The following is a 27,133-nucleotide window of genomic DNA, read 5'->3' as shown; positions in this document are numbered from 1 at the left end:
GAACAAGAAAAAGAAAAGAAAAATCAACTCAGATATACAGATAACCACACTGTGGACAATAACTCTTTTGCTTAGACTTATGTGTATTTGTACGTAAAATCTGACTTTATTTTTACCAACTTCATATTTAAAATTGGCCCAGAAAGTCCCAAGCTTGGCAACGTGCAAATAAATCAAATGAGAGTAAATCCAGGATCCAAGCGCAGAATATGATTAATCAATTATGGTCCCATTCCCTGTGTAATACATATCTCATTGTTTTTCATGTTTGAAAGTGATATTCTTTTCTTACTTAAAGTAAAAGCTGAAAGCTTGGAATATCTTTGTCTGAACAATGATTTTCAGAAGACTCTTATATCGTATTACAACGCCAACCAAAGTGTCATGGAGAAGAAACTCTGTAATCGAACCTTTGCTATGCCGCACTTCACGTAACATAGGCCCAATCAACTGTTCAACTCTGATAAACCTATACTTACTGAATCCTATTTTCTGTTTACTTCCTGGTTCCTAATGGCATCTAAAAATCAGAACCAAATAAAGGAAGCACTCCAAGACTTTTAATATTCCCCGACTCAAGCATTTCATGAACCCCTCTCAGGAGCATATCTTACATCAATGGAACAGCCAAGCAAAGATCCTCTCTCAAGGGCCTTGCAAATGATTTTTGATAAATTGCGTGGTGGTTTCTTGAGATCATACATTTCTGCCACACCACCAGTGAAATCTTCAAAACCTTCGGTGGTGCTGCCCCCTGACAGGGCTTCATAAGAGCCATTCAACCTGTGTAGCAAGCAACAAATTCAGGATTAGAAGGATATCTGCACACCTTGTCAATGATACAGGAGGTTGGAAGTATAATAGCAGAGAAACAAATCCAAAGCAGTTTTCTGGAGAAAGCAAGCATCCACCTTTACTTTAGCAATCTAATGACCTAAACAACAGCAATACTTACTTAGCATAAGCTTTTTCCAGCAGAGCACTCCAAAACTCTTGACACTCGGCCGAGTGCACAAACACAAGTTCTCCATCTTTGGTTGGTAATCTGTCATCTATTACTACGTCTACCCATTCGCCAAATTGCCATATCTGAGGAATAAAAAAAGAAAGGAATAATGAATTTATAGCTAGGCTTGGTTTGAGCAAAGTAAGAATAGTTAGGTTGGAGTAAAACATGATCCTTTTTTTGAACTGCACTTCTTTCGTTCTGTAACTGCACTGGCACAGTGGTTAGAATGCAGTACTGCAGGCAACTTCTGCTGACTGCCAGCAGTTTGGCAGCTCGAGTCTCACCAGGCTCAAGGTTTACTCAGCCTTCCATCCTTCCGAGGTTGGTAAAATAGGACCCACATTGTTGGGGGCAATATGCTGACTCTGTAAACCGCTTAGAGAGGGCTGTAAAGCACTGTGAATTGCTATTGCTATTGCTAATACAAGGTCTCACTATGAATCGCTAGGAAGCGATTCATAGTGAGACCTTGTATTAGCAATAGCAATATGCATGCCTGTAGCAAAATGCATGCCTTACCTGAAAATGGAAAATGCCCGCATAGTCCTCCTGGAAGCTCTGTCCATGGGGTACAACCCGATGTAAGAGTTCCTCATTGAGAGTCAGGGAACCAATGGCAGCCAATAACCAACAGTCACCTTAAAAGCAAGGAAACAGAAGTTACTTCAAATCAGTCTGCAATGTCTGATCAATATATCACTTCTCCTCTAGATTTTCAAAGTCAGTATCTTCACCACTACATTTATAGATACTACTTAAAATATAATCTTTTTTCACTTATGGTATCGATAGATCATTGAAAATGAGTAGATTCTTTCTGAAACATTTAGTCAATTTTAGTAAAATCTGTAGAAACAACAAACTGGACAGACAGCTCCTATACAGTCTGCTCTGATTATAAATGTGAACCATATCCTCTTGGTCAGAAATGTGAAGACTTTTGGTGGCTAATCCAATATATTGCATTGGATTTTTTGATATAGCCATTTGATATAAGGTATTAAATCAGCTTTCTCTAATACGTTGCTTTCCAGATGTACTCCAGTGACATTATAATCCAATATTCAGAAAAATATAGAAAAATAAAGTAGAAAAATAAAGTATTGTAGGAACAAACAGTGAAAATATGGTAAGCATTATTAAAACTTGGTGAAGGTCATCAAGTGGAATGCAAGAAATAAAGGTTGAAGCAGCGAGAATTCCTGGATGCTGCCATCCTGGAACAGATTGCATCACTTTTAGGAAGGGATCATAATGGAAGAATTGAACTATCTGGATAACTAATTGAAAGTCATGACTACAAGGCTTTCCAAATTCCTCAGCACAATTGCTGTTTCATTTTACAAAAGATTGAAGAACAAATGACGGGATTGGCTAGATCTGAGCCAATAAGAAATAGCAGACTGAAGAGATAAAAACTCTGGGAAAAGGAAAAAGAAATTGAAGCAGTCTCATACATGTAGAGTAGATTTCTGGAGAGACAAATCCAACAGGTTTAGAAGTAGCAAGTGAGATCTTATGGACCGAAATCTTCAGGTTGAATGGAATATAGGAGAATGGGCAATGTCTCAAAAATGGGACACTGGAACTACAATAACATCCCATTCCAAAAAATGGGAGAGTCAGTCTGAATGCATAGGGATCTTCTGACTCAGCTAAAAATTAAAAGGAACGTGTATTGGACATGAAAGATGGATACTTTTGTTGATTAGGATGAAGTAATGAAGCTTTAAAATTTTATTTATAGAAAATGGAGTAGGATATGGGATGAAGAGATGATTTATTATATTTTAAGAGATGGTGATGTTATTAAAGTTATCTGTACTGTACTTTCTGGGACAAAGGGGGATGTTACCTTTCTTTTCTTTTTTTCTGCATTTATTTTTTTACTTTTTAATCTCTTGTATTTTGTATTTTTATCCGTATAGTTTAATAAAAGTTATTTTAAAAAAGGATCTGGAAGATGGATGCAGTTTCCAAGAAGGCATCTTAGCAAGTAGCTGGTATATGCAGAAAGTAACCCAGAAAAGATAAAGCACAAATAGAATTTAGACTTGCAAAAAAAGATAAAAGCAGTAAAAAGGTTTTTTGTTGCTGAGTTAGGAAGAGAAAGGCCACTGCTTGGATAAGATAAGATAGTTAACAGGTGAGGAATTTTGTCTTAGGCCTAATAAACCTTTTGCGTAAAATGAAAAAATGCACTTATGATTTGTGGTTTGGATGATTTAGAAAAAAACCCTGGATAATAGAAAAGAGTGAGCTTTCTTTTATAATCACAGAGTAAGATAATTTTGTAACTGTACTTATAATTGCTACAAAGAAAATTGGAAGCTTCTTTTATTTTTTTCTTAATACTTCTACTCTCTTTTCTTTTTTCTGCTTTTTAATTAGTTTGGGTTAGTTTTTATATAAAACGCTTATAATTTTAGTCTTATTGCACTGCAGAGATATTAATCAGCATATGTGGTGATCACATATTGCAGACATGTCAAACACAAGGCCCGGGGGCCAGATCCGGCCCGTGAAGTGGTTTCATGCGGCCCGCGAAGCCATCCTGGAAACAGTGAGGGAACGGCCCCCACTGCCTTGGCCCTGGCCCAGAGACCCTCCTCCTGCCAGAGACCCTCACATCTGTCCCACTCCTGCCCAGGCCCCCATAGGCACCCTTGATGCGAACGATGTAGAGTTGGCCACGCCCACCCAGTAGGCCATACACACTTTAGCCACGCCCACCCAGTAGGCCACGCCCACCCTGGCCACACACCCCCGGCCCCCTGAGGGCAACCGCAATGCTGATGCGGCCCTCAATGAAATTGAGTTTGACACCCCTGACATATTGTTTATATACTTTTTTTAAGATTGCATGGTATATATAGCTATGAACCATGATTTCTTTTAGAAGCTGTTTTAAGATGTTTCTATTGCATTATGCACATTGTTATTTTCTTTGTCTTGGAATTGATAATGAGGATATTGAAGTGGTTGAATGCTCCTGCCTTTTAGGATCAACCCTCAACAGTAAAGGAACCAGGAAAAAACAGACTAGAACTTAGCAGCCCAAACTATGAAGGCCTTGGAAAAGACATTCAGATACAGTGATGTGTCTACACCTGCAAAGATCAGAACAGTGCAAGCCATGGTATTCCCTGTGACATTTTATGGATTGAAAATGAAACACGGACTTTGAAAAGCTGGACAGGAAGAGTATTGATGCTTTTGAAATTTGGTGTTTGAGAAGACTCCCGAGAATATCTTGGACAGTCAAGAAAACAAACAGATGGATCATTGATCAAATCAACCCACTTAAACTACAAATGATCAGGCTCAAATCATCTTACTTCAGACACATTATGTGAAGATCTCACTCTCTGGAGAAGACTCTAATGCTGGGAAAGGAAAGAAGAATATAACTAGTAGCAAGGTGGATGTACAGTCACAGTGCAGTGCAGGCACTGATGTAACATTACTGACAGATTATTATGGAGAAAATCTAGCAATGCAGTCACCAAGAGTCAACGCTGACTCAATGGAACATAATCAGCTTTCTTTGTCTGCTCTCTGTTGTTATGGCATCCCAGTTTATGTATTGTAATTTGAGGAATGTTCTATTTTGTATTAAAATTTGAATTGACTCAGCTCTTGGTGATTTTATGAATGTGTCCATGCAGATTTCTTGCTAAAAGTATCGGTATATAAGTGCTTTCCTATTTGTTTTTTTCAGTTTTTTCAGTCCAGTTTGCAAAACACGTTAATGCAGGGTAACAGCGATAAGGCAATACTTCACTCGGCTGATATTTAAACATACAGAATGTTCTAAAACTTGGGCTCTTTTCTTTTAAATGGGTTCTTGCATGGTGATGCTTAATGAACATTTTAAAACCACAATTTCTGTTCAAATTAATTTTTATCTGGCCTGAGACACTCCCTTAGTGAAGATTTTGCAGGAGTGTCCTGCGGTCTGAAAAAAATGGCTGGGCACAGAGCTTTATCTCACAATAAACTATGAGTAAATTGCCATTAAGATGGAAGAAGCTTTTTAGGATGTCTGAGAGAAATGGGAACAGGAGTACGTGCTGGTTCCTTCCAAGCTACAGATAACACTCTGATGTTTCTGGTTGCCTGAAGGACATGTGTCCTTTCTCTATTTCTATCATAAAAGGGCATGCTGAGAAGATGAAATGCTACAGCTACTGATCGGCAAATGGAAATATAAAAGCTATCACAAGCTGCCACTTGGCCAGAAATTCTATTCCATTAAGAACTTAGAGGAGCTGTATCTCCATTCATAACTATCCGATTGATAGGTTGCGCTGAATAGCAGTTGTTTTAATCAGCACTTCTTCATTGTTCACTAATGCAACTTATTTTACAGCAAAAGTTTCTCCATCCACAGTAGTCATATCTGCTTGATACCAATGTTGTTTTAATTACTTCTTCTTTTCATTATTCAGTGATGTAGAAGTCATCTGTTGTTTAACAGCATAAATGTTTTAGGAAAGGAGGCTAGTATGAGACAGACTGAAGGAAAGAATGCCAGGGAATAAGTTCAAAATGTATTTCAGAAAGCCTGATTGTATCTATTTTGTGGGTCCTGCAGACCCACACCTGTCAAATGAACAGGACCAAAACTTTCCACATTGGAAGAAAAATAAGAAAAACCACACTGAGCTAAGTAATTATAGGCCATCAAGTCAATATTGATTCTTAGTGACCACATAATTATTCTCCAGGAAAAGCAAATAAGGTGAAAGAAAAATACAATTAAAAGGAATTAAAACTGATGTGTATTTGCCTCCCTCTCCTCTTAACCTCAAAATAACCCTGTGAGAGAGTGGCCACCTGAACGACAATGAATTGTATGGCTCAACCAGGATTTGAAGCTTCATTTCTCTAATGACCACACCAAATAAACTCTCAATTTTCTTGTATGAAAGGAAGGTATAAATATCTCCCAAAACAGCACAGTGCTAATCAGCTCATTCCCTTCCTCCCCAAATTGCAATTTATAAAATATTACTGCCACCACACACTAAAGTAGCTAGTGGTGCCAAGAGGAAAAGCCACTTGGAGGCTGTGTGAGTGAGAGGGAGAACCACCTGGGAATGCCTCATTTTTTAAAAAAAATTTCCCATGTTGCATATGGAACTATACTCTGAAAAACTCTTCAGAAGGTCCTGTAGCTTTTTTCCAGAGTTGCAATAATGGGGAGAACACATTTCCTTTCACAGCTACCAAAGGAACAAATGCCTTGCCTTATCTAGCAGAGGAAAAGTGGACACTATCACAGACTGAGAAGAAGGCACCCATAATCCTGAATTATGCCATGGTCACCACAATAACTCCAACAACACAGGTCTCCTTGTTGACTTACTTCCTTGACATTCCGGGAAAAATATCTGTTGAGGTAAAGACCTTTCCAATTAGGGGACAGAACAGTCACTACTCTATTCTGGTAGAAGAACAATGGTAATGGCTACACTGAGGGTTGTGCAGTTGTAAACCCCCTACTGTAAAAAAGAATGAATGCAGGCAAGAGCCCACTGAAGTTGGGCTGGAAACATATATCAAGTGTTTGTTGATCCCCATATGTCCATCTTTTACTCTGTCCTCCATTATATTACAATATAATATATTGTATATACATGTCACATAAAGGTAAAGGTAAAGGTTCCCCCGCACATGCGTGCTAGTCGTTTCCAACTCTAGGGGCCAGTGCTCATCTCTGTTTCAAAGCCGAAGAGCCAGCGTTTGTCCGAGGACGTCTCCGTGGTCATGTGGCCGGCATGACTAGACGCCAAAGGCGCACGGAACGCTGTTACCTTCCCACCGGAGTGGTCCCTATTTTTCTACTTGCATTTTTACGTGCTTTCGAACTGCTAGGTTGGCAGAAGCTGGGACGAGTAACAGGCGCTTACTCTGTTACGCGGCACTTGGGATTCGACCCGCCAAACTGCCAACCTTCTGATTGACAAGCTCAGCATCCTAACCCACTGAGCCACCGCGTCCCTATGTCACATATAGATATATATTTAATCATGCACAATCTCCTTCCATCTTGATTTTCTCTCCTTGCATTTGTTTGCATAGAATATTGTTCATTTTATTATTTATTTATCCACACAATATTTGGTAACTTGTCCAGATGGACTCTGGGTGGGGCACAACAATGCCAAAAATGTGCATTAAAACACATCTTAAGTGATAGAAAATTGACAATAAAAATCTTAGCACATCAAATATGTCATTCATTGGTTATTTTTTTATTGGCCAGCTTCTGTGGATCAAAATCCATCTTGGGAACCATGATGTGAAAGCATTCCAAGTATTCTATTTCCTAACTTCTACTTAAAGTGATTCTTTCGCTATCATCCAGAATCATTTCAGGGCATGCCAGCAAGAAGGGAAGGCAGATTGTTTGGATCCAACAAGAACTTGCTGGATTAGATCCTTCAGCATCAGTTGCTGCAATGCTCTCTACATGGGGCTGCCCTTGAAGAGCACCCGGAGGCTTCAACTGGTGCAAAATGTGGCCGCATGGGTGCTTATGGAAGTATCTCGGTACTCCCATGTTACACCACTCCTGCGCGAGCTGCATTGGCTTCCGGTTACCCTCCGAGTGTAATTCAAGGTGCTGGTAATAACCTTTAAAGCCCTACATGGCTTAGGCCCAGGGTACTTAGCTACTGCTAAGCTTGTAAGCCGCCCTGAGTCTTCGGAGAAGGGCGGGATATAAATGGAATTAAAAAAAAATACTTGCGAGACCACCCACTGCCATTGTCAACCTCCCATCGCCTGGTTCGCTCCCACAGTGTCGGCCTCCTCAAGGTGCCGTCGGCCAGGCAATGCCGGTGGCGACCCTCAGGGGGAGAGCCTTCTCTGTGGCCGCGCCGACCCTCTGGAATGAACTACCCCTGGAGCTGCGGACAGCCCCTGACCTTCGGTCCTTCCGCCATGACCTGAAGACCTGGTTGTTTCAACAAGCGGGCCTGGACTGACTACAGTTTTTAATTAGGCTTTTTACTGGGTTAAATTGTCTTGTATTTATTGTATCTATTGTTTCTATTTTTAAAAAAATTACTTTATGTTTTTTTTAATTTTTATAGTTGTGAGCCGCCCTGAGTTCTCAGGGAGAAGGGCGGCATATAAATTTAATAACATCAAATCAAATCAAATAACATGTCACAATACCTTCCCATCCTCTTCACTTTACAAAAAAAATGACTATACTGATTCCCATTCATCGATCGTAACATGACTGGTGTGTCAAGAAATACTGATGAATGCACAAAAAATGTTCTCTGTGATGGTATTTTTTTACTGTGATGCACTTCCAACTCTTGCTTATAATTTAATGCTGAGCTAAACTGAATATTTGTTTTGGGGGGAAAATACAATATTGAATTCCTTTTTTCACAGATACAGAAGATTCAGATCTAGCGAATCTACAAAGGGTTAAAGCAGCAAAGAGGTATTGATTTACCTTGAAGAATAATATATATAATGTATAGACTCCTAACAGCACTTTTGCTCTCAGTATGGAAATGGGTATTCCGATAGCCACATTTTAATAAAATTAATCCTCTAATTCTGAATTTTGCAGCTCTGGCTGTTGAACAGTATTTTTTAAATACTGTATATTTGATACAGATTCAGAAGTCAGAGCAGGATTAGGCTTTTTAATTCTTTTGCTTGGTTTGCTCTGAAGTCTATACAATTATCTCTATCCTTTTTTTATAATTCCAATCTTAATTTGTAAGGTGAAATTGGTTATTTGAAAGGCTAAGCTTTAAAAGTCATACAATGTTTGTATTATAACTTGATGTGAACAGTTTAAAAGCTTCCTTGGCATCTTTTGGGTGTTTAATAGTGCAAAGTATAGAATACACATTGCACTAAAAATGCACCACTCTACTTGCTAATATAATAAAGAACAGGCTTTTATTGTCCACACTTATGTATCATCAGGTGCCGGGTGGGCACGGCCCTTTGGGTGGGTGTGGCCAAGGGTGGGTGTGGCCCTTTGGGTGGGCATGGCTGCAGTGGTAAAGGCAGACTGGGTGGGACTAAAAAGTTCAATCAATCAATTCCAACTTTGCGAGAACTTATTTTTCCCCCACGAGAAGTTGAAATTGATTGATTGATTGATTGAACCTTTTTTCTTTTGTACACGGCGGCGGAGGCCTAAAGTCAAAAAGTTTTATAAAACCCAGCTGAAGACCTAGAACTGGGGCGACAGCATGCGTGCCCACAGAGAGGGCTCTGCGTGCCACCTGTGGCACCCGTGCCATAGGTTCGCCACCTTGGTCTTACAACTATGACATACACGCAAAGATTATTACTTTTAGCTGAATAAATATTCTGTGACCAACCCATTTTATATCAATGCCCAATTTCTTTTACCTTTACAGTATTGGTTTGACGGGAAGGATTTATTTCCTCTAATTTCTATGAGAGGGCAAGTCAACAGGTACGTACATTACAATGTTAAGACAGAAATTCTGTTGAAAGCAGAAAGAACCCTGTGAAGCAGGGGTCCCCAACCTTGGCCATGTGCTGGCTGAGGAATTCTGGGAGTTGAAGTCCAGAAGTCATAAAGTGGCCAGAGTCGGGGAGCTCTGCTGTAAAGGACCCTCAATTTCTTAAGAGAATGAAGAAACCCCCCTCCTTTCTACAGAAATGATTGGGATCAGTGTGATCAAAATACACGGCCTTCTTCATGTTTAGGCCCTATTTTAAGTAGAGGACATTGTATTTGCTCCCAATTTTCTCAAATAATTTCTCTCTTTCTCCTTCTCCATATTAATGTAGATCCAGGACATAAGAGAAAAGGGTCTGCATTATTGAGCTGAAAAGGTACAAAACCATCTTAATTATTCTGGGAAAAGACGGAAGTCACATTCTGTCTTATGAATAACCAAAAAGCTCTACCATATGGCTGCCTTATGCTGCCACATATATGGGACTAAATGGACCAAAAATTTAGCAGCAACAAAAATAGGAAAGTTCAATTTATCTAGCTCAGGACACTAAAAAAACAAACAAACAAACAAAAACAATGACAATCTAAGGCAGACATGTCAAACACAAGGCCCGGGGGCCGGATCCGGCCCGCAACGTGGTTTCATGTGGCCCGCGAAGCCATCCTGGAAACAGTGAGGGAACGGCCCCCACTGCCTTGGCCCTGGCCCAGAGACCCTCCTTCTGCCAGAGACCCTCAGATCTGTCCCACTCCTGCCCGGGCCCCCAAAGGCACCCTTGATGAGAATGATGTAGAGCTGGCCACACCCACCCAGTAGGCCATACACACTGTAGCCACGCCCACCCAGTAGGCCACGCCCCCCTGGCCATACCCACCCGGCCCCCTGAGGGCAACCGCAATGCTGATGCGGCCCTCAATGAAATTGAGTTTGACACCCCTGATCTAAGGTTTTAATTTGAAAATAATTAATGAAACTATTAATCACCCCAGCATCTCTGACTAATGCTTATTTAGCCAAAACTTTACTACTTGTTATGTAATTGACTATACAATACTCACCCAAAGCGCCTTGGCAGATATCTGTCCTTGTTGCGCCTCCAACGATAAACTGAGGGTCATCTACAATTTCCTGTCAAAAGATATATTATGAAGGTTTTCTCACTGTTCTCATACAAACACAAGGGAAAACATGAAATACAATACACATGCAACGTGACTAAAAATAAATTAGTTAAATGGATTTCTGGGCAAGGCTAAAGTTGCTCTCTATTTTTCTCTAGGTTCCTTTATTGTTTTTGTTATCCAATAATGTCCAACCTTCTAAGATCCACTAATTCTTTTGTATGTTTACAAATTCATGTTCTCCTTTTCTTCTATTATGAGACTCAGCATAATGCCTGATTTAATCAAACAGGTCTACTGTCTTTTATAACCAGAAGAACTCACTACCCACTGGGATCCTCTAACCACCTTCCTTACACGGCATTGTGTAACTTTGTGAGCTTATTCCAAAGCTCTGTAAACACTCTCTGCCTTGCAGGGAGTGATGATTCTATATTAATTTATGATTCTGTGGTCCCATAGTTGATGGACATCTACTCCACAGTAGATGGACACTATCAGGAGTTGTGCTGAAGTTTCTCTAAGGAGATTACTTCAAGCATAACCATGTCTTCAAGTGTGTTCTCTTTCCCAGTTTCCTTCCCAATTTATATGTACCAGTCAAGTTATCTGGACAGGCCTATAGTAAAGAGTCTTCTCTTTACTATAATTTTATTTTGTGAACCAAACTGTTTTATATCCTGCATCACTAATCATAACTTTGTCATGTATAGCCTTGTAACATTTTCCTCTATTAGGAGCATAAGCTTACAAGCTTACTGCTAAGCTTGTAAGCCGCCCTGAGTCTTCGGAGAAGGGCGGGATATAAATGGAATTAAAATAAAAAAATAAAAATAAATAAATGGCTGTGTTTACCAAAATCTTGGACACAAGGATTATTTCTCCATCCTGTATTTGTAACCAAAAACTAGAGGCCTAAGAAAGTTAATGTCCACGATAATGAGCCCAACGGTATTCCCCATTACTGAAACTTTAACTCCTAAATGTCCTTTAAATCCAAACATCTATCTTCAGTGCTTGGTCCAAATTATTTCGGATGTAATGAACTTATCTGTCAGTTTGAGAGACTGTCCAGACAGAAATTCTATCTATTGCATATGAAGTCTACTAAAATGGGTCTGTTAAAATAAGGTTTCGCCAAATATATTAGAGTTGATTCAATAAGCCACGATGAAATCTACTATATTTGAATGCAGACCATAATGTCAAATCATCCCACTACTAAAGCTTTCTTCAGCACACAGATACTCACTGATGGGCGCTTCCAGCGCACCCCACGGGTCTTGCCAGAATTAGGGCCCAGTTCCTTGAAGCCAAGGACTGAGGGAACAGCAGGAAACAGGGGGTCTTCAAATAATGTTCCACTCTCCAAACATTCTTGCTTCAGGGTATCATAATCCTGACCAAGGTGCTTCACAGAATTCTGGTGATCACCCACACCCTCAGCTCGCAGGCGGTCTCTTTCCAGCTTGGCAGCAATTCCTCCAAAAGAAAACATGATCTACCCTGCTTGACAGGGGCAAGAGGTGCCTTAGCAGTTCTCCTAGAAGCCAAAATAAGGACATGTGAGTTAGACTATAGATCAGAAATCAAATCTGCAGTTATGGAAAAGGGTATTCCTGGAGACTTCTGGCCAACAGGACTGGGAATTATTAACCTTGCTTTGCCTAAGAGATCTAGAAAGATGGTATGCTGCCTTCAATTTAGGAACCAGTTATCTTGAACTCATTTCAGATTCTGATTTCTAACCAACAGTCCCTGCAAAGCCATCACCATTCTCCTTTCCCCTAAGAATGACATCAAGCCTGGGTAATTAATCCAGGAAACTCCAGCGGAAGAATGCTGTTGCTTGTGATTAACCCATGATAAAGGGTTAGTAGAGCTTTGCGAAAGTATTTCTTCAAAATCACACAGCCATATGACTAGAATCACCTTTCTTTAAAGCCGGTATACGTATATTAGGTCTGACTTTGTGTGCTTTCTATGACCTGCAAGATAATTCCTATTAGCAATTTAGCATGTTCAACTCTATTCTCTGGATAATCAGCAGTACTGATATTGAATGAGAAAATTCTGTCAGAAGTTCCCTGCAAACTGTTCTGATTCAATGGAAGTTGCAACGTAAAACATGTAACGTGATATTCAAGGACAATAACTGTGAAATAGTCAACTGATGTCTCTGAAATCTAGTTTCTGGTAGCCCTACCAACGAGTATATTACATTATATAGATTTTTATTTTTATTTTTTTAATGCCATTTATATCCCGCCCTTCTCCGAAGACTCAGGGCGGCTTACAATCTAAGCACAAATTAATGTGCTTAGCAATAGCAAACCAAGCAATTTTAATGTGTTATAATTACAATGCAATGTCTGATGTAGTGGATAGGTGGGGTAGGAGTTAGGATGATTCCAAAGGATAGAAAATAACTAAACACTACAGTAAGTGGTGTTGGTTTACACTTTTTGACTTTTTCTTCTGTCTTTCATATATTTATTGTCTTTGGCTTCTTATTTCAAGGTTCTAAGGGATTTAAATCTGGATTTTACGTGTGAGCTAACTGCTCTCTATTGGACTGTTGTCCTATAGGAATACAACAGGTTTACACATATGGGGTTTACACATATCAGGCTGATCTGTATTGTGAGTACAGTGCTAGGTTTGGCCGAGTTTGTTGTGCGAATCTAGGCAATTATGACTTAAAAAAAATCACTGTTGAACAAATCACATTTGTTGCAATACTCCATAAGCTCAGTTTAGAGATATCCTGGCCAAATTCATATTATTTAAATATTAAAAAGAAGGTTGCTCTATTTCTGTGCAGCCTAAAGTTAGAGAAAGAAGAGAAACCATATCACTGGCAGAAACCTCTGGCAGAATCAAACAATTTTTAACACATGAGTGGCAGAGTATGAACCACGTTGCATTATTACTGAAAAATCTGAAAGTTTAAAATACTATTTTGAAATAAGCAAGCAGGCTTTAAGGGGTTATTTTCAGTATTAGAAGAAATATATATTTGGAAAGGAGAGTGAGACTCCTCACTTCGCTGAATTTGCTATCTTTTTTTGTTTTATTGATTTTATTATAATATCTTTAGTTATTGGGAATCATCCAGTCATTAAAAGTCAGGTGGCCTATACATTTAATAAATCATCATAATCACTATACATAATTACTTTCCTTGTTTTGTGATGGGGTTTTCTTGCAGATTTTGAAGAGACTGCATTCTAGGGAAGGACGGGTAACATGTTACCTTACAGATATGGATTGCAATGTCTATCATTCATTAGTCCTGAACATATTGGCTCAGGTTGATGGGTCTTGGGAATTAGCAGTTTCTGGAAAGAGAACTGGGATGTATAAATTACTTTAGATGCAGAAACCCCAGGCCTCTAAAAACCATAATTGGAACTGCAGCTATTTAAAATGGTAAACAGACACCATTTGGGTTTAGCTTCCTCAGAAACAAATGTAAGCAAAGGATCTTCTAACAATGACATCGGCTCTTGAAGACTTTTTTCCATTGCAAACCAAGGGCTGCTAACCACAGTCTCTACTGCTCTTATTCTATAGACCATTGTTTCTCAATCTCAAAAACAACTCATTTCCTGGAATAAAATAAAAGAAGTATTAGAAGCGACTGGTGCAACCTAAGAATCTATTTCTACAGAAACCCATCCAGCCTCTGTTTAAGTACCTCCAGCAAAGGAAAGCCCCTCACCCTCTGAGACAGTCTATGCCAGGGGTGTCAAACTGCTGGCCTGCAGCCCAGATGCAACATGGCGAAACTGCACCCACCTCATTGCTGGCAATGGAAAAAAAGTCACAATACATCGCAACACATCATGTGATGTTGCGAGTTTGACATCCCAGGTCTATGCTCTTGTGGAACAGCTCTGACCATCAGGATGTTTCTTCTGACATCCAAATGAACTCTACTTCCTTGTGATTTCTTGTTCAATCTTCTGAAAAACTCCAAATAATTTTGCCTTTATCTTCTACAAGACGGATTTTAAGATTATGGAAGACAACTTTAAACCTGTAAACTGCCCTGAGTCCTTCGGGAAAGGGCGGTATATAAATTCAATAAAATAAAATAAAATAAAATAAACTGTCATGTTCATTTATAAGTTAAATTATTTATAGAATCTGTATGGCTGCCCACTTTAACCAAATCATTCTGAATGGGAAGTATGTGCATAAAATAAAAATGAATTAAAGTTTTGTAGAGTGACATGTAATTAAAAATAACACAAATGGAACTGTCTTCCAACATAGAATCTACCCATAAGCTTCTACTAATATCTTGAATTCAGGGTTCAAGGGCAATCCAAAGTCTTTAAGGCCTTCCATAAAGCCAACAAAGTCAGGGCCATCTGGATCTTAGATGGGGAAGACTAAGATCTATGTCCCAGTGCATGACATTGTTTCACAGACAAGACCTGGAATATGCCAACCCTGCTAGATCTGGTAGGATGGGAAAGAATGCCCAATATTATGTTTAGCATGGAGAAGAGAGGTTGAATCTGTTGAATTCCATGCTGTTTGGTTTTGCTCAATGTTCCAGCAACTATTTCCAACTAACTCAGCCTTTCTTCTATCTGTGACTCACTAGTAGGGTGGGGTAAAACGGAATCCCCATTCATCAGCATCGAGGCAAGTACTTCCTGCTTTATATAGTTTCATTGTTGTGTATGTAAGTTGACTGCAAACAGAAAGCAAAGTAAATAATTATGATATGAACTGTATCAATCATACTTGTATTTCTTTCAAAAAAAAAGAAAGACCTTGCTTTAGCTACAAAATGATAGCATGGTAGAATTGTAACACGCAACAGAAGATTGTATGATCAAGTCAACTCTCAGTGTGACCCACTGATTCACACCAGCAAATATGTCCTCAATGCTCAGACCTTTTTCTCTGAAGAGAAAACTCATAATCCCAATGCTCCCACAGCATGCCCTTAAACACACAACCAGAAGCTGTGATTTGTTGCTGTCCATACAGCTTCTCCATGTGATACAGTAAGAACCCTGATTTGTGGTTTTCCTTGAGTAAAATTTAAATATTATAACTTGGGAAAACCACTACCAGTTTCAATACAAAGTATGTGCCAGGGTCATGCTTGTGTAAATTCATTCTATCCAATCATTTCCTGTTTTAATTTCTTCTTACAGAGAACTAGCAAATGACTGACCTGACAGCCGACTGATGGCAGCGGAGTTTGTCCCCTTTAATTGCAGTGTAATGATTGCCTCCTTTGTGCAGCCCTGAGGCAGCCACTGAATAAATGTTCCTGGAACCAGAGTTCAAGAAAGAGGTTATGATTGGTAGGATGCTTTTGCACATATCCACCTGATTTTTCCAAACTTTTTTACTGATCTGTCAAGCAGTCAACTTATTGACTGGTAGGTGGCAGCAGTTAGACTCATCTTTCTTGGCTACCATCCAGTAATGTAAGTTGTTTAGTTTTATGCAACCAAAATGCCGCCTCTAGATAAATGTGGAAGAACTGGACTTTGTTAAATTGCAGAACACAGCTCTGATCATTCAAACTGACAGGAGAGGGGAAAAACAGCTGCATGTTGATGCTATATTTCTGCCAAGACACATTCTACAAGGGAGTAGTTTTTTTTTTTTAAAGGACATTTCTGTGAGGACGGGAAGTGAGGACACCAGGCTTCCCAACAATACCAACGTTATTGGGAAGGAATTCTTTGCTGCCCAGATCACAAAATACCACCCTTTCTATCACCTTTTCAATTATATGCATTAAATTGGGGATAGGCTTGTCAATTTGACTGAATAGCCCACAAATACAGGTAGTCCTTCCTTAAAGGTAAAGGTAAAGGTTCCCCCGCACATGTGTGCTAGTTGTTTCCGTCTCTAGGGGCCAGTGCTCATCTCCGTTTCAAAGCCGAAGAGCCAGTGTTTGTCCGAGGATGTCTCCGTGGTCATGTGGCCGGCATGACTAGACACCAAAGGCACACGGAACGCTGTTACCTTCCCACCGTAGTGGTCCCTCCTTCCTTACTCACCACTCATTCAGTGACCACACTTACAATGACACTGAAAATGCAGACTTACAACTAGTCCTCAAAGTTGTGGCTGTCACACCATTTCCACAGTCTTGTGATCATGATTTAGGCACTTGGCAACCAGGATGCTTTTACAATGGTTCCTGAATTCTGTGAGCAGGTGATTGCTCCTTGTTATCTTCACAGCCAGTTTCCAACTAAGTCAGTGGGAAAGCTGGCAGGAAGTTGCAAATTGTATTCATATGCTGTCACACGTAATGAACCCTGGTGATTTGCTTAACAACTGCAGAAGAACTGACTTGTAAATTGGGTGCAATAATGTGATGTTTCAATTAATGGCTGCATCACTTAGCAACAAAGTTCCTGGTCCCAACTATAATCAGTGAGGATTACCTGTAACTAACTAACTAAGAAGTGACTGCAGAAGCCAGATTCCAGTCTCCCTTGAAGTTCAAATAGCTGCACAACCAACAGAGAGCCAAGGGGTGGATAGAAAGAGACCTGCCAGGTTAACTCCTCTTTCATTACAGGATGGGACCTCTTCTTCCATTTTCCCAGGCAAAACATTCATCCCAGAACACCTTGGAGCAAATTTGGCCTGCCTCAGCTGTGGATGTTCATGAAATGGATGCTCCATTGTGAGGACATGTTCTCAGCAAACAGAGGGGCATCTTTCTGCCACAGTAATAAGCCTCTGTGGGTGAGCCCTTATTTAGTAGCAATGCCTGAACAGAAAAACTGTTTTCAGAAATGCCTAAAAAGCAACTGTGCAATGTGAGCAATGAGTTGGATCAATAGTTCCCACCCCGATATTTCCGTGATCAAAATGAAACCTCCCCCCAATCTTCTAGCCCCAACAATACTTTTGTTGTTTTCATTGTCTTGTTTCTCATGTTTTAAATAATTTGTAAACCACCCAAAGTTGCTGGGAGTCAGGTACCATAAATTTATCAATAGTGCCAGGCACCTTGTGGGCAATACCATGACATAGTTGTGGGGCTTGTGTGCTCCGAAAAAGATAACATCTATGCCAGAGGTTCAATCAAACTGAACAGGTCTCCTCGGAGGAGCCAGATGGAGAGTGCCTCTCCCATAACCAATATGGTGGGATGTAATTTGCAGAAACCTGTACAGGTAGTGCTCAACTAATGACCACAATTGAGCCCAAAATTGATGTTGCTAAGTGCGAAATTTGTTAAGTGAGTTTTGCCCCATTTTACCACCTCTCTTGCCGTTTGTTAAGCGAGTCATCGCACTTCCCCGTTTACTTTGCCTGTCAAAAGGTTGCAAAAAGGTGATCACATGACCGCAGGATGCTGCAACAGTCATAAATACGAGTCAGTTGCCAATCATCTAAATTTTGATCATGTGATCATGGGGATGCTGCAATGGCGGAAAATGTGTAAAATGGGCATGTCACTTTTTTCAGTGTTGTTGTAAGTTTGAATGGTCACCAAACGATTTGTTGTAAGTCGAGGACTACCTATACCACATATTGACAGCATCAAGCTGACAGCATTAAGCACATTGAAGTCAAGAAGAAGGTTAGAACAAAACATATCACGAGAGTGAAGAACATATCACGAGAGTGAAGAAATTCAGTGAAGGAAATACCATCGAACCAATTAACCCCTGAACAATTCGAATTCTACTACAGATGTTTAAATTAAACACCTCAAGGCAAAAAAAGCAGAATTAGAAAGGAAAATGATCATAACAAACAAAAGTGAAAACTGAAAAAAGAAACTGGAAAACCTGTGGTAATGTGTATACTTACATACACCCATCCTCACACATGTACTAATCTTAGGAAGGAATACAAATATTGTAATTATCCCTATTCAATCTTTCTACCGAAGAAGATATCTGTATAAACAAAAAAATCTATTAGGAAAAACATAGTAATTGTGGTTAAGACACAATGTCTGAACTTTTCTTTAAATGTAGAGTTTTTCAAAATGTTATGCTCCTTTAAGAAACAAGCCTCTTTATTTCTATCATCCAAACTACAATTAGGGGAAGTTAGTTCATTGTAATTTGGCCACTCTACACAATTTCTTTTCTACCTCTTTTCCAATTTAATTACTGAATATTGACTTTTAAAGCTTTATAATGGCAGAATGCTATAAAAGAAACACTCCCAGTTATATTGTTGACAATAATTATAAACATTTGATAACATATCAATTATGGGTGGCTGCATCATCATGTAATTGTTGATAAACAATAATACCATTTTCTTTTCCCAGGTTGGTTAAATCTATGTGCAAATACTGGTAGGTCAGGGAGACAAGGAATAGTCACTGCACTTTATATATCCCTATGATGGTTAATACGTGAAACTTTCTAAGCCAGCTCCAAAGTCAGGAAGAAGCTCTGACATTAATGGGCGAATTTTCAATTCAAATGGCACTACTGCACTATTTACATGTGAATCCCACCAAACTCCCGCTCTTCAAATCTTTGAAATTCAAGATCTGATTCTCAAAATATCAGCATTTTTGTTTAAAGGTCAGCATCTCACAGAGATTTCTTTAACCAATATCTAAGAGTGAAGATTGCTGGTCAAACAGGACGATATAATGAGAAATGCCAATTTGGATTGATACAGGGAAGATGCAGATATGAACAGTATGCTACTGTACCCCAGTCTCCTTCTATTTCCCGAGTCTAGCATCCGTGGTCTGCAGGTTAAATCCAAAATAATCACTGTGCTTTCCTCATTCTAAAATCTGGACCTACTCATTCAGCAAGTTTCATACAAACATTTCTCCCATTAGCTTTATCCTCCACCATCCTCCACCAAACCTGACACCATGCCAACTGGAGTCATCAATGCTTAGTCAGCTTCTAAACATTTGCAAATTATGTGCAAACCGGCCGGCCATTTCTCTTTTTCCAGCAATGTCTGGTCCATGCATTTTTGTAAAAGATTACTGCAGACAAGTAGCAGGGTGCTTTGCTTTCCTCCCATTTCCATTTCCAAACATTTTCAATCAAAAACTAAAATGGTACTTCTGTATTGCCAGCAAGGGGGGAGGGAAAACTTTTTTGCAAGGTCTGTTTTGCAACATTGGCAATGCAGAGAAAGGAAAACGAGGAAGACAGGCCTCTGTGGATGACTTTTGTAATTTGGGGATGGAAAGAGTTAATTCGCTAAATAAAAAAAATAAGCATTTTATTATAATCAGACTTAGTATATAAGCGTTATTTTTCACATATATGCACATGCATAATAGTTTTTATAAACCAACTAGTACTAGGTAGTTTATTTAACTGGGATGCCCCAGGTTCAAGGGATTTTGATAAGACTCTCTTCTGAGCATCATTTGGACCGCAAACAGGTTTTATCATTAGAGTTTATTAGGAAGTTATAAGGTAAAGGTAAAGTTTCCCCCACACATGCGTGCTAGTCGTTTCCGACTCTAGGGGCCGGTGCTCATCTCCGTTTCAAAGCCGAAGAGCCAGCGCTTGTCCGAGGACGTCTCCGTGGTCATGTGGCCGGCATGACTAGACGCCAAAGGCGCACGGAACGCTGTTACCTTCCCACCGGAGTGGTCCCTATTTTTCTACTTGCATTTTTACGTGCTTTCAAACTGCTAGGTTGGCAGAAGCTGGGACGAGTAACAGGCGCTCACTCTGTTACGCGGCACTCGTTAAATTATCACAATATAAAATAAAAATGAAAAGGAAATGGGTTGAGGTTGGCCCCAATCTAGTAGCCCTCTGGAAGCCTCTAAAGACCTGGATATTTTCCAAGAATGGCATCAGAATTAGTTGAGCCTGCGAGTCTTTGTTAACTTACTGCTGGTGGACTTGACTTGTGGTATTCTTTTATGCCTTTTTTACTAGGTGCTTTCCTTTTTTGTTATTTGTATCTGGGTATTTAAAGTGGTGTTAGTTGCCCAGAGTCACTATTGCAAGAGGAGTGGCCCTACAAATGAAATAAAATCAATCAGTCAGTCAGTCAGTCAATCAATCAAATTCTTGGTCTTTCCCATCCCATTCATTTCTCCTCTAGCTAAATATCTTGGGTACCTCTGGTACCACTCTGAGGTCTTGCAGTGGTGTCTTGGATCCATGCCAACTTTTAGGATTAATAGCAGGTACCTTTTGTAGTACAACTCAAGCTGTTGCTTTCTTTTTCTACTACTGCTTCACAACCAAAATGGCCTGATCGAGGACTCTAACCACCCTGGCTAGAACAGGGTTGTCAAACTGCTGGCCCACGGGCCAGATGCCTCATGCCAAAACCGTGCCCACCCCATTGCCGGCAATGGAAAAAAAGTCGCAATACGTCGCCACACATCATGTGACATTGTGAGTTTGACACCCCTGGGCTAGAATTTCTAGCAGTTGATAAGTTCCAGCATATCTGGGAGGAATCCAAATGGAGCAGGCTGACATCTTTTTTTTTTTATTAAAGAGTTTTAACATACAATTTTTCCTTTAAGAATCCCCCCTCCCTTCTCCCTCCCCCCTACCTCTCCCCCCTCCCCCCTCCCCCCCCCCCGACTTCACAGAGCTAAATACAAGGTATATATAAAAAAAACAATCATAAACAACCATATACTAACAACCATAAACTCTAAAATCCATCACTCTCTAGCTTATATAGGATAAATATATATATATCTTAAATATATATAGAAAAACAAAAATAGAAAAAGAAGAAAAGAAAGAAGACTTATTCAAATGCTATATGAAACTTCTTAACCCTATACTTGTTCTGGATAAACTCAATCCATTTTCTCCATTCCATAATATAGCGTTCTTGCGAGTGATCTTTCAAATAGGCCGAAATCTTCGCCATCTCAGCCAGGTCGGAAACCTTTAAAGTCCACTCTTCTATGGTCGGCAGTTCCTCTTTCTTCCAGTACTGGCCTATCAAAAGTCTCGCTGCCGTAATTAAATTCAACATCAAGTTAGTGTCCACAACTATAGCATCTGTAATTATTCCCAACAAAAAAAGTTGCGGACAAAACTTTATCCTCTGTTTAAAAATCTTCTGCATATTCCACCAGACTTTTATCCAAAAAGCCTTAACCTTTTTACAAGTCCACCATATGTGAAAATATGTTGCGTCTTCATCACCGCACCTCCAACATTTAGGCTGATAATTCGGATACATACTTGCAAGCTTTTTAGGATCTAAATGCCATCTATAAAACATTTTGTAAAAATTCTCTCTTAAATTTTGAGCTTGTGTAAATTTTACATTCCTCACCCAAATCTTTTCCCACGTGTCCATTGTAATAACTTCCTGGATGTTTTGGGCCCATTTTATCATACAATCCTTAACAAGTTCTGTTTCTGAGTCAATCTCTATCAACGCAAGATATATCCGTTTAATATGTGCTGGTCCCTGATTTCTGATTTGCTTTATCAAATTTTCATCAGTCATTGTAAAACCATTTTTCTGGTCTTCTTTCCACCTGGCCCGTAACTGAGTATATTGAAACCAATTTTGAACAACCTTCTCTTCTCGCAAGAGGCTATATGATTTCAAACACCAAACGTTTCTTTCCAAGCTTAGGATCTCCTTATACGTAGTCACATCATGTTTGAAGCCAGCATGTATATTTTCTATTGCGTGTTTTGGAATTGCCCACAATGGTATCTTACAATCTAACTTATGTCTATACTTCTTCCAAACTCTCAACAATGCCTGTCTTAAAATATGCACTCTAAACACATTGTCTACCTTCTTGTCATACAACAAATATGCATGCCAGCCAAACAACAAATCGTGGCCCTCAAGATTTAATAATCTCTCTTGTGTCAAATTAATCCAATCACTTATTCCTACTAATGCAGCAGCTTCATAATATAGTTTAAAATTAGGCATTTTGAGACCACCTGTTCTGAACCAGCCCTCTTCTCGCACCCCTAATCAAAGGAAGAGTCTGGAAAGCGTCCAAGATCAAAAGGCTTCTGCCAAGTTTTAATTACACTGTTACAAAAATACAAGAGCTTGACTTCTCAAACGAAAAAGTTGCTTCAGCAACTAGCCCCTCCCCAAACACTTCTTTTATAGAGAGCTCAGGGCGTGGTCTCCCTGTGCCTCCTCCCGAGGAGTCCCATAGCCTTCCTTTGTTTGTCCCTGCTCGTCTGCCTCCTGCGTCGGGCGTCCTTGAACAGGGCCAGCTGTGGGTCATCATCCTCCGCACTCTCGGGCTCACACAGCTGAGAAGAGGTTCCCGGCTGAGGACTCTGCAAAGTCTCCAAATCATCATCAGCCGGTTCGTTTCCCTCCTCCCCCACATCTGAGTCCTCCGATACATCGGACCCGGCTGTCGGACCCACAGGCTGGCCCTGAGTCACAACACCACCTCTCTCACGAGTATCCTGCATAATCTTAAGTTTAACTCGTGGTCTTTTCCCTGCCCAAACAAATTTATTGATACCTCGCTGCCATTCCTCCAAATTAGAATCTTTCTTAAGAATCGGTATCATTTGAAATAAAAATAAAAATTTAGGCAGGACATTCATTTTCACTGCTGCAATCCGTCCCAACAAAGACAATTGCAATTTTCCCCAACTCTCCAATTCTTTTTGAATTCTCCCCCATAATTTTTCATAATTATTTTTATATAACTTTGTATTAGAGGGCGACAAAAGCACCCCCAAATATTTAACCCTTTTAACAATCTCAAATCCAGTTAATCCTTCTAAGAGAGCCTTTTGCGAAACTGTCATATTTTTGGCCAAAATTTTGGTTTTCTGTATATTAACTTTAAATCCAGAAACCTTCCCATATTGTGTTATTATCTCCATCAGGTCCACAACAGAGTTCTCTGGCTGGGTCACTGTAACAACCAGATCATCTGCAAATGCTCTCAATCTATAATCCTGATCTCTAATTTGTATCCCCTTAATTTTTTCCGAATTCCGTATTTTAACCAATAATATCTCTAATGTTAACACAAATAACAAGGGCGATAACAGACACCCTTGCTGACATCTTAAGAAGTCTGTTGTTAATCTCAATTTCTCTTCTGCCTATTATTACTATTCTTATCACTCCCAAGAGTAAAAATCAGTAAGAGAAAAAAAGGAAAAATGAGAAACTTGAATATGTTATATTGATTGCTTATTTTAGTATCCTATGACTATCACTTGAATGTTGCATCTTATGATTTATGATTGTATTTTATTTATTTATTTAATTTATTTTATTTGATTTGTATACCGCCCTTCTCCGAAAGGACTCAGGGCGGTGAACAGGGACATAAATATCAAAATGCCCAAATACAGAAATTGAAAACAAATTAAACCCTAGTGCCCAAATGCAGAAGATAAATTACATTAAAATAATAATTACAACAAAACCCATCAGACCAGGCCGGATTGTTCAAACAGATAGGTTTTTAGGTCGCGTCGGAAGGAGCGAAGGTCGGGATCCATCCGAAGCTCAACCGGTAAACGGTTCCACAGGTCAGGCGCACCCACAGAGAACACCCTCCCCATGGGGGTCACCAGACGGCATTCTCCGAACGGCGGCACCCTGAGGAGGCCCTCTCTGTGGGAGTGCACTGTGCGGAGGGAAGTTGATGCTGGTCGCAGGTGCTCCCTAAGGTACTCCGGACCCATGCCATGTAGGGCTTTGTAGGTCATAACCAGTACCATTATAATCATTGATTATAATGATTTATCACTTATTGCTTGTATGTACAATGAGAGCTGATACACTGGAGACAAATTCCTTGTGTGTCTAATCACACTTGGCCAATAAAGACTTATATAAAGAATTCTATATGGGCCACTGAGGGGGGAAGCAATATTATAAATGCAACAATCGAACTGCATAGCCTACTTTGAATATAGTACTTCTATTTTCTTGGCAAAGAAATTGGACTGGAGAGTAGACAGTAAAGACAGATTTCTCTCTGTATGTAAGTCTACATCCTCCATCTCATTCTCATTAATATTATTGCTTCACTTTAAATCTGGAAGTCATCCCAGAATTAGAACAGCAAACAGTTTAAATTAGGACTCACCTTGATGGTGAGCAAATGACATTAAAATAACCATCCAACTCTACCATCCCAGAGATACACAGAGGTATGGTGTGGCTGCTTTACCTTCCACCTTACTCTAATCTTTTAGTTTCTTTCCCCGCTCCAGGTCATAATGAGTCTTTTTAGCAACGAAGTGGTAAGTTACACAAAGCATATTTTGGCTAATAGGTATTCCTAAGCTAGAGTTCATAGATAGGAACAAAGGCATCTACTGATGAAAGAAATATAGCTGCAACCAAGCAACAGATTGTACCCATCAGGAAGATTTATAGTACACTTTATGGAAAATGAAGATATGTAATCCAGACCATAAGGTTGCCATTCCGTGTGGCATATGGGCAGTTATTTGCCTCCTTTGCAGGAATCACTGTCTCACCACACCTAGTGTCTTGTTCGTGCCATGCTTCTCCATTTTTTCTGTTACCTGTCATAGAAATTGCTGAAACTTTTTGCAAATAGCCTAAAATACAAAACATTAAAGAAATGGATGGGTGTTCTGTATGTATAAAACTATGTATTTATAGAATTTATTTGCCGCTCATCTTGTATCCATCTTGTATCTGGGCAGCTTACAATACAAAAACATTGAAAACCTTAACATCATCCATCGTAAAAAAACATAGCAGCTAAAAATAGGTTTTGTTCTGCTATGGATTGGAGATGAAAGAATATTGGTTACTGTAAAGTCTATAGCAGGCAAGTTAGAGCACCATTTTTTGCTCTTTCTTGGCAGTCAAATTGAAAGGATCCTTTGAAAGGATGGGGAAGCAGAAGTGATAGTAAGAGAAAACTGCTTAAAAATTTAATTTTGCAAAATTGCTAGTCTATCAACAAAGAACAAAGCATCCAACTACAGAATGTGGTCAGTGATACAGGAGAGGAATTAGTATAACATGAATAGACCATAAATTCTACTGTATCCACAACTGCCCTCATTGTAGGACAATGAGTGCAGGGGGGGAGAAGTGTCCCAATAAATTAAGAAAACAAATCAAACAGGCTTATATGCAAAACCATTCTTTCCCCACCCTGGCAGCCCCTGGATGAGCTAGGCTTGCAAAATAGTGGCCAAGAATTTGGAGTGGCAGGCTCTGCATATACAGAAGAAGCCAAATTGGAAATGGCTACATTAATCCATCTGTACAAGTCAATATTTTGAGGAGCAGCATAAAAAGAATTTTCCCTCCAAGACCAAGATCATCGTCATCATCTGCAAGCGGGTAGAGGTCCGAAGCTGGCCTCCTCTCCTTTTCAACAGCCAACCCCAAGTATTCATCACACAAACACTGCAGAGAGAAAAGCAGGCAAGACACGCTGCTGCCTTGCTAAACTGAGAGGGCTGACTCTGAAGCAAATCTCAAATTAGGGGTGGCCGTTGTGGCTGATAACAACTTTAAGGAAAGCTTCCCCTCTCGGAAAGCTCAAGGCAACTCCTGCTTATTCCCGGTTAGGCCTTCCAGGAGTGTCACTTGCTAACTTGGCAGCCACTCAAGTCAGCTTCCAGCTACGCAGACTAAGAGTCACGGATAGTCATCCCGGTTAAGAGATCATCCCCACGCCTACATAAAAACACCGCGAGCGCACCTTTCGTGGAAAGGTGACTGACTTGAGCTGCGTTACTCAGGTTCTCGAGTCTAGAGGCTTAATTTGGGGCGGAAGGCGCGCCCGCAATCTCGGGCACCCGGTTATGAGCCAGTCGGGTGACGATCCTACGTGGCGACCAACTTTGGCCAGTTGCCCACATGGGGGCTACCAAGACTTGGTTATTCTGCGGCCACTCCTGGGCTAAAGCGGAAGCAGGGCAGGGCACTTGATCCAGCCGATATCTCCAGGCCCTGCAGCAAACCCCCTCTCCCCCCCCCCCCCCAAAAAAAAGAGCGGAGCGGAGAAAGCGCTAGATTCACAGGGGGTCTTCAAACTTGGCCCTTTTATGACTTGTGGACTTCAATTCCCAGAATTCCTCAGCCAGCTTGTCTGGCTGAGGAATTCTGGGAGTTGAAGTCCACAAGTCATAAAAGGGCCAAGTTTGAAGACCCCTGCCCGGGCTAGAATCTGCAACTGGCCTTTCCCCCCCCCCCCCGCCCCCCCGCATGAAACCAAACCTTAATCGGATGGTGTGTGGAACGGCCGCTCGCTGGACTCTTACTTACGCCGGCTTCCGCAAGGCCACAATTCTGCTTCTCGGAACCCCTCCCTACGCCCTGCGCATCGCCTCCGAATTTAAGCGCCGCAGCTGCCCTTCCAAGTTCCGGGGCTAAGGAAGGTGGGGTTTAGCTGGCTGAGAATGTGCGGGCGGGTCCACTGGGGCTTGGGCGGGGGCGGGGAATTTAAAGGCGCCGCCGCCGGCTGCCATAGTTCAGGCGGAATCCGGGTCTCTTCTCTGCTGCAAAAGTGGTGTCGGACGGTACCAGGCGCTCCGACGCCCCGTTTCGCTGTTACGACCCCGTAAAATCGGCACCTA

The 27,133-nt window shown here is 40.4% G+C and overlaps 1 protein-coding gene across 4 annotated transcripts in view; it reads right to left on the bottom strand.

Moving 5' to 3' along the window:
* CAPN11 (calpain 11) overlaps positions 1 to 26,923 on the bottom strand; it is a 44,046-nt gene extending 17,123 nt beyond the window's left edge. For 2 of the 4 annotated variants that reach the window (XM_083349114.1, XM_083349117.1), the window contains exons 1-6: positions 26,823 to 26,923; positions 11,863 to 12,153; positions 10,548 to 10,617; positions 1,529 to 1,647; positions 956 to 1,089; positions 615 to 783 (exon numbers count right to left, since the gene is read on the bottom strand). In XM_083349114.1, coding sequence (XP_083205240.1) covers positions 615 to 783; positions 956 to 1,089; positions 1,529 to 1,647; positions 10,548 to 10,617; positions 11,863 to 12,108 — 738 coding nt within the window. In that variant the 5' untranslated portion in view covers positions 12,109 to 12,153; positions 26,823 to 26,923. Of the gene's footprint in view, positions 1 to 614; positions 784 to 955; positions 1,090 to 1,528; positions 1,648 to 10,547; positions 10,618 to 11,862; positions 12,154 to 15,810; positions 16,214 to 26,774 lie in introns of those variants that run through there. The other 2 variants (XM_083349115.1, XM_083349116.1) reach the window with 2 other exon arrangements.
* Positions 26,924 to 27,133: the final 210 nt, after the last annotated feature.

The sequence above is a fragment of the Vipera ursinii genome, assembly GCF_947247035.1.
Source record: "Vipera ursinii genome assembly, chromosome: 1".
In the NCBI taxonomy this organism is placed as follows: domain Eukaryota; kingdom Metazoa; phylum Chordata; class Lepidosauria; order Squamata; family Viperidae; genus Vipera; species Vipera ursinii.
This window is presented reverse-complemented; position numbering and strand designations above follow the sequence as displayed.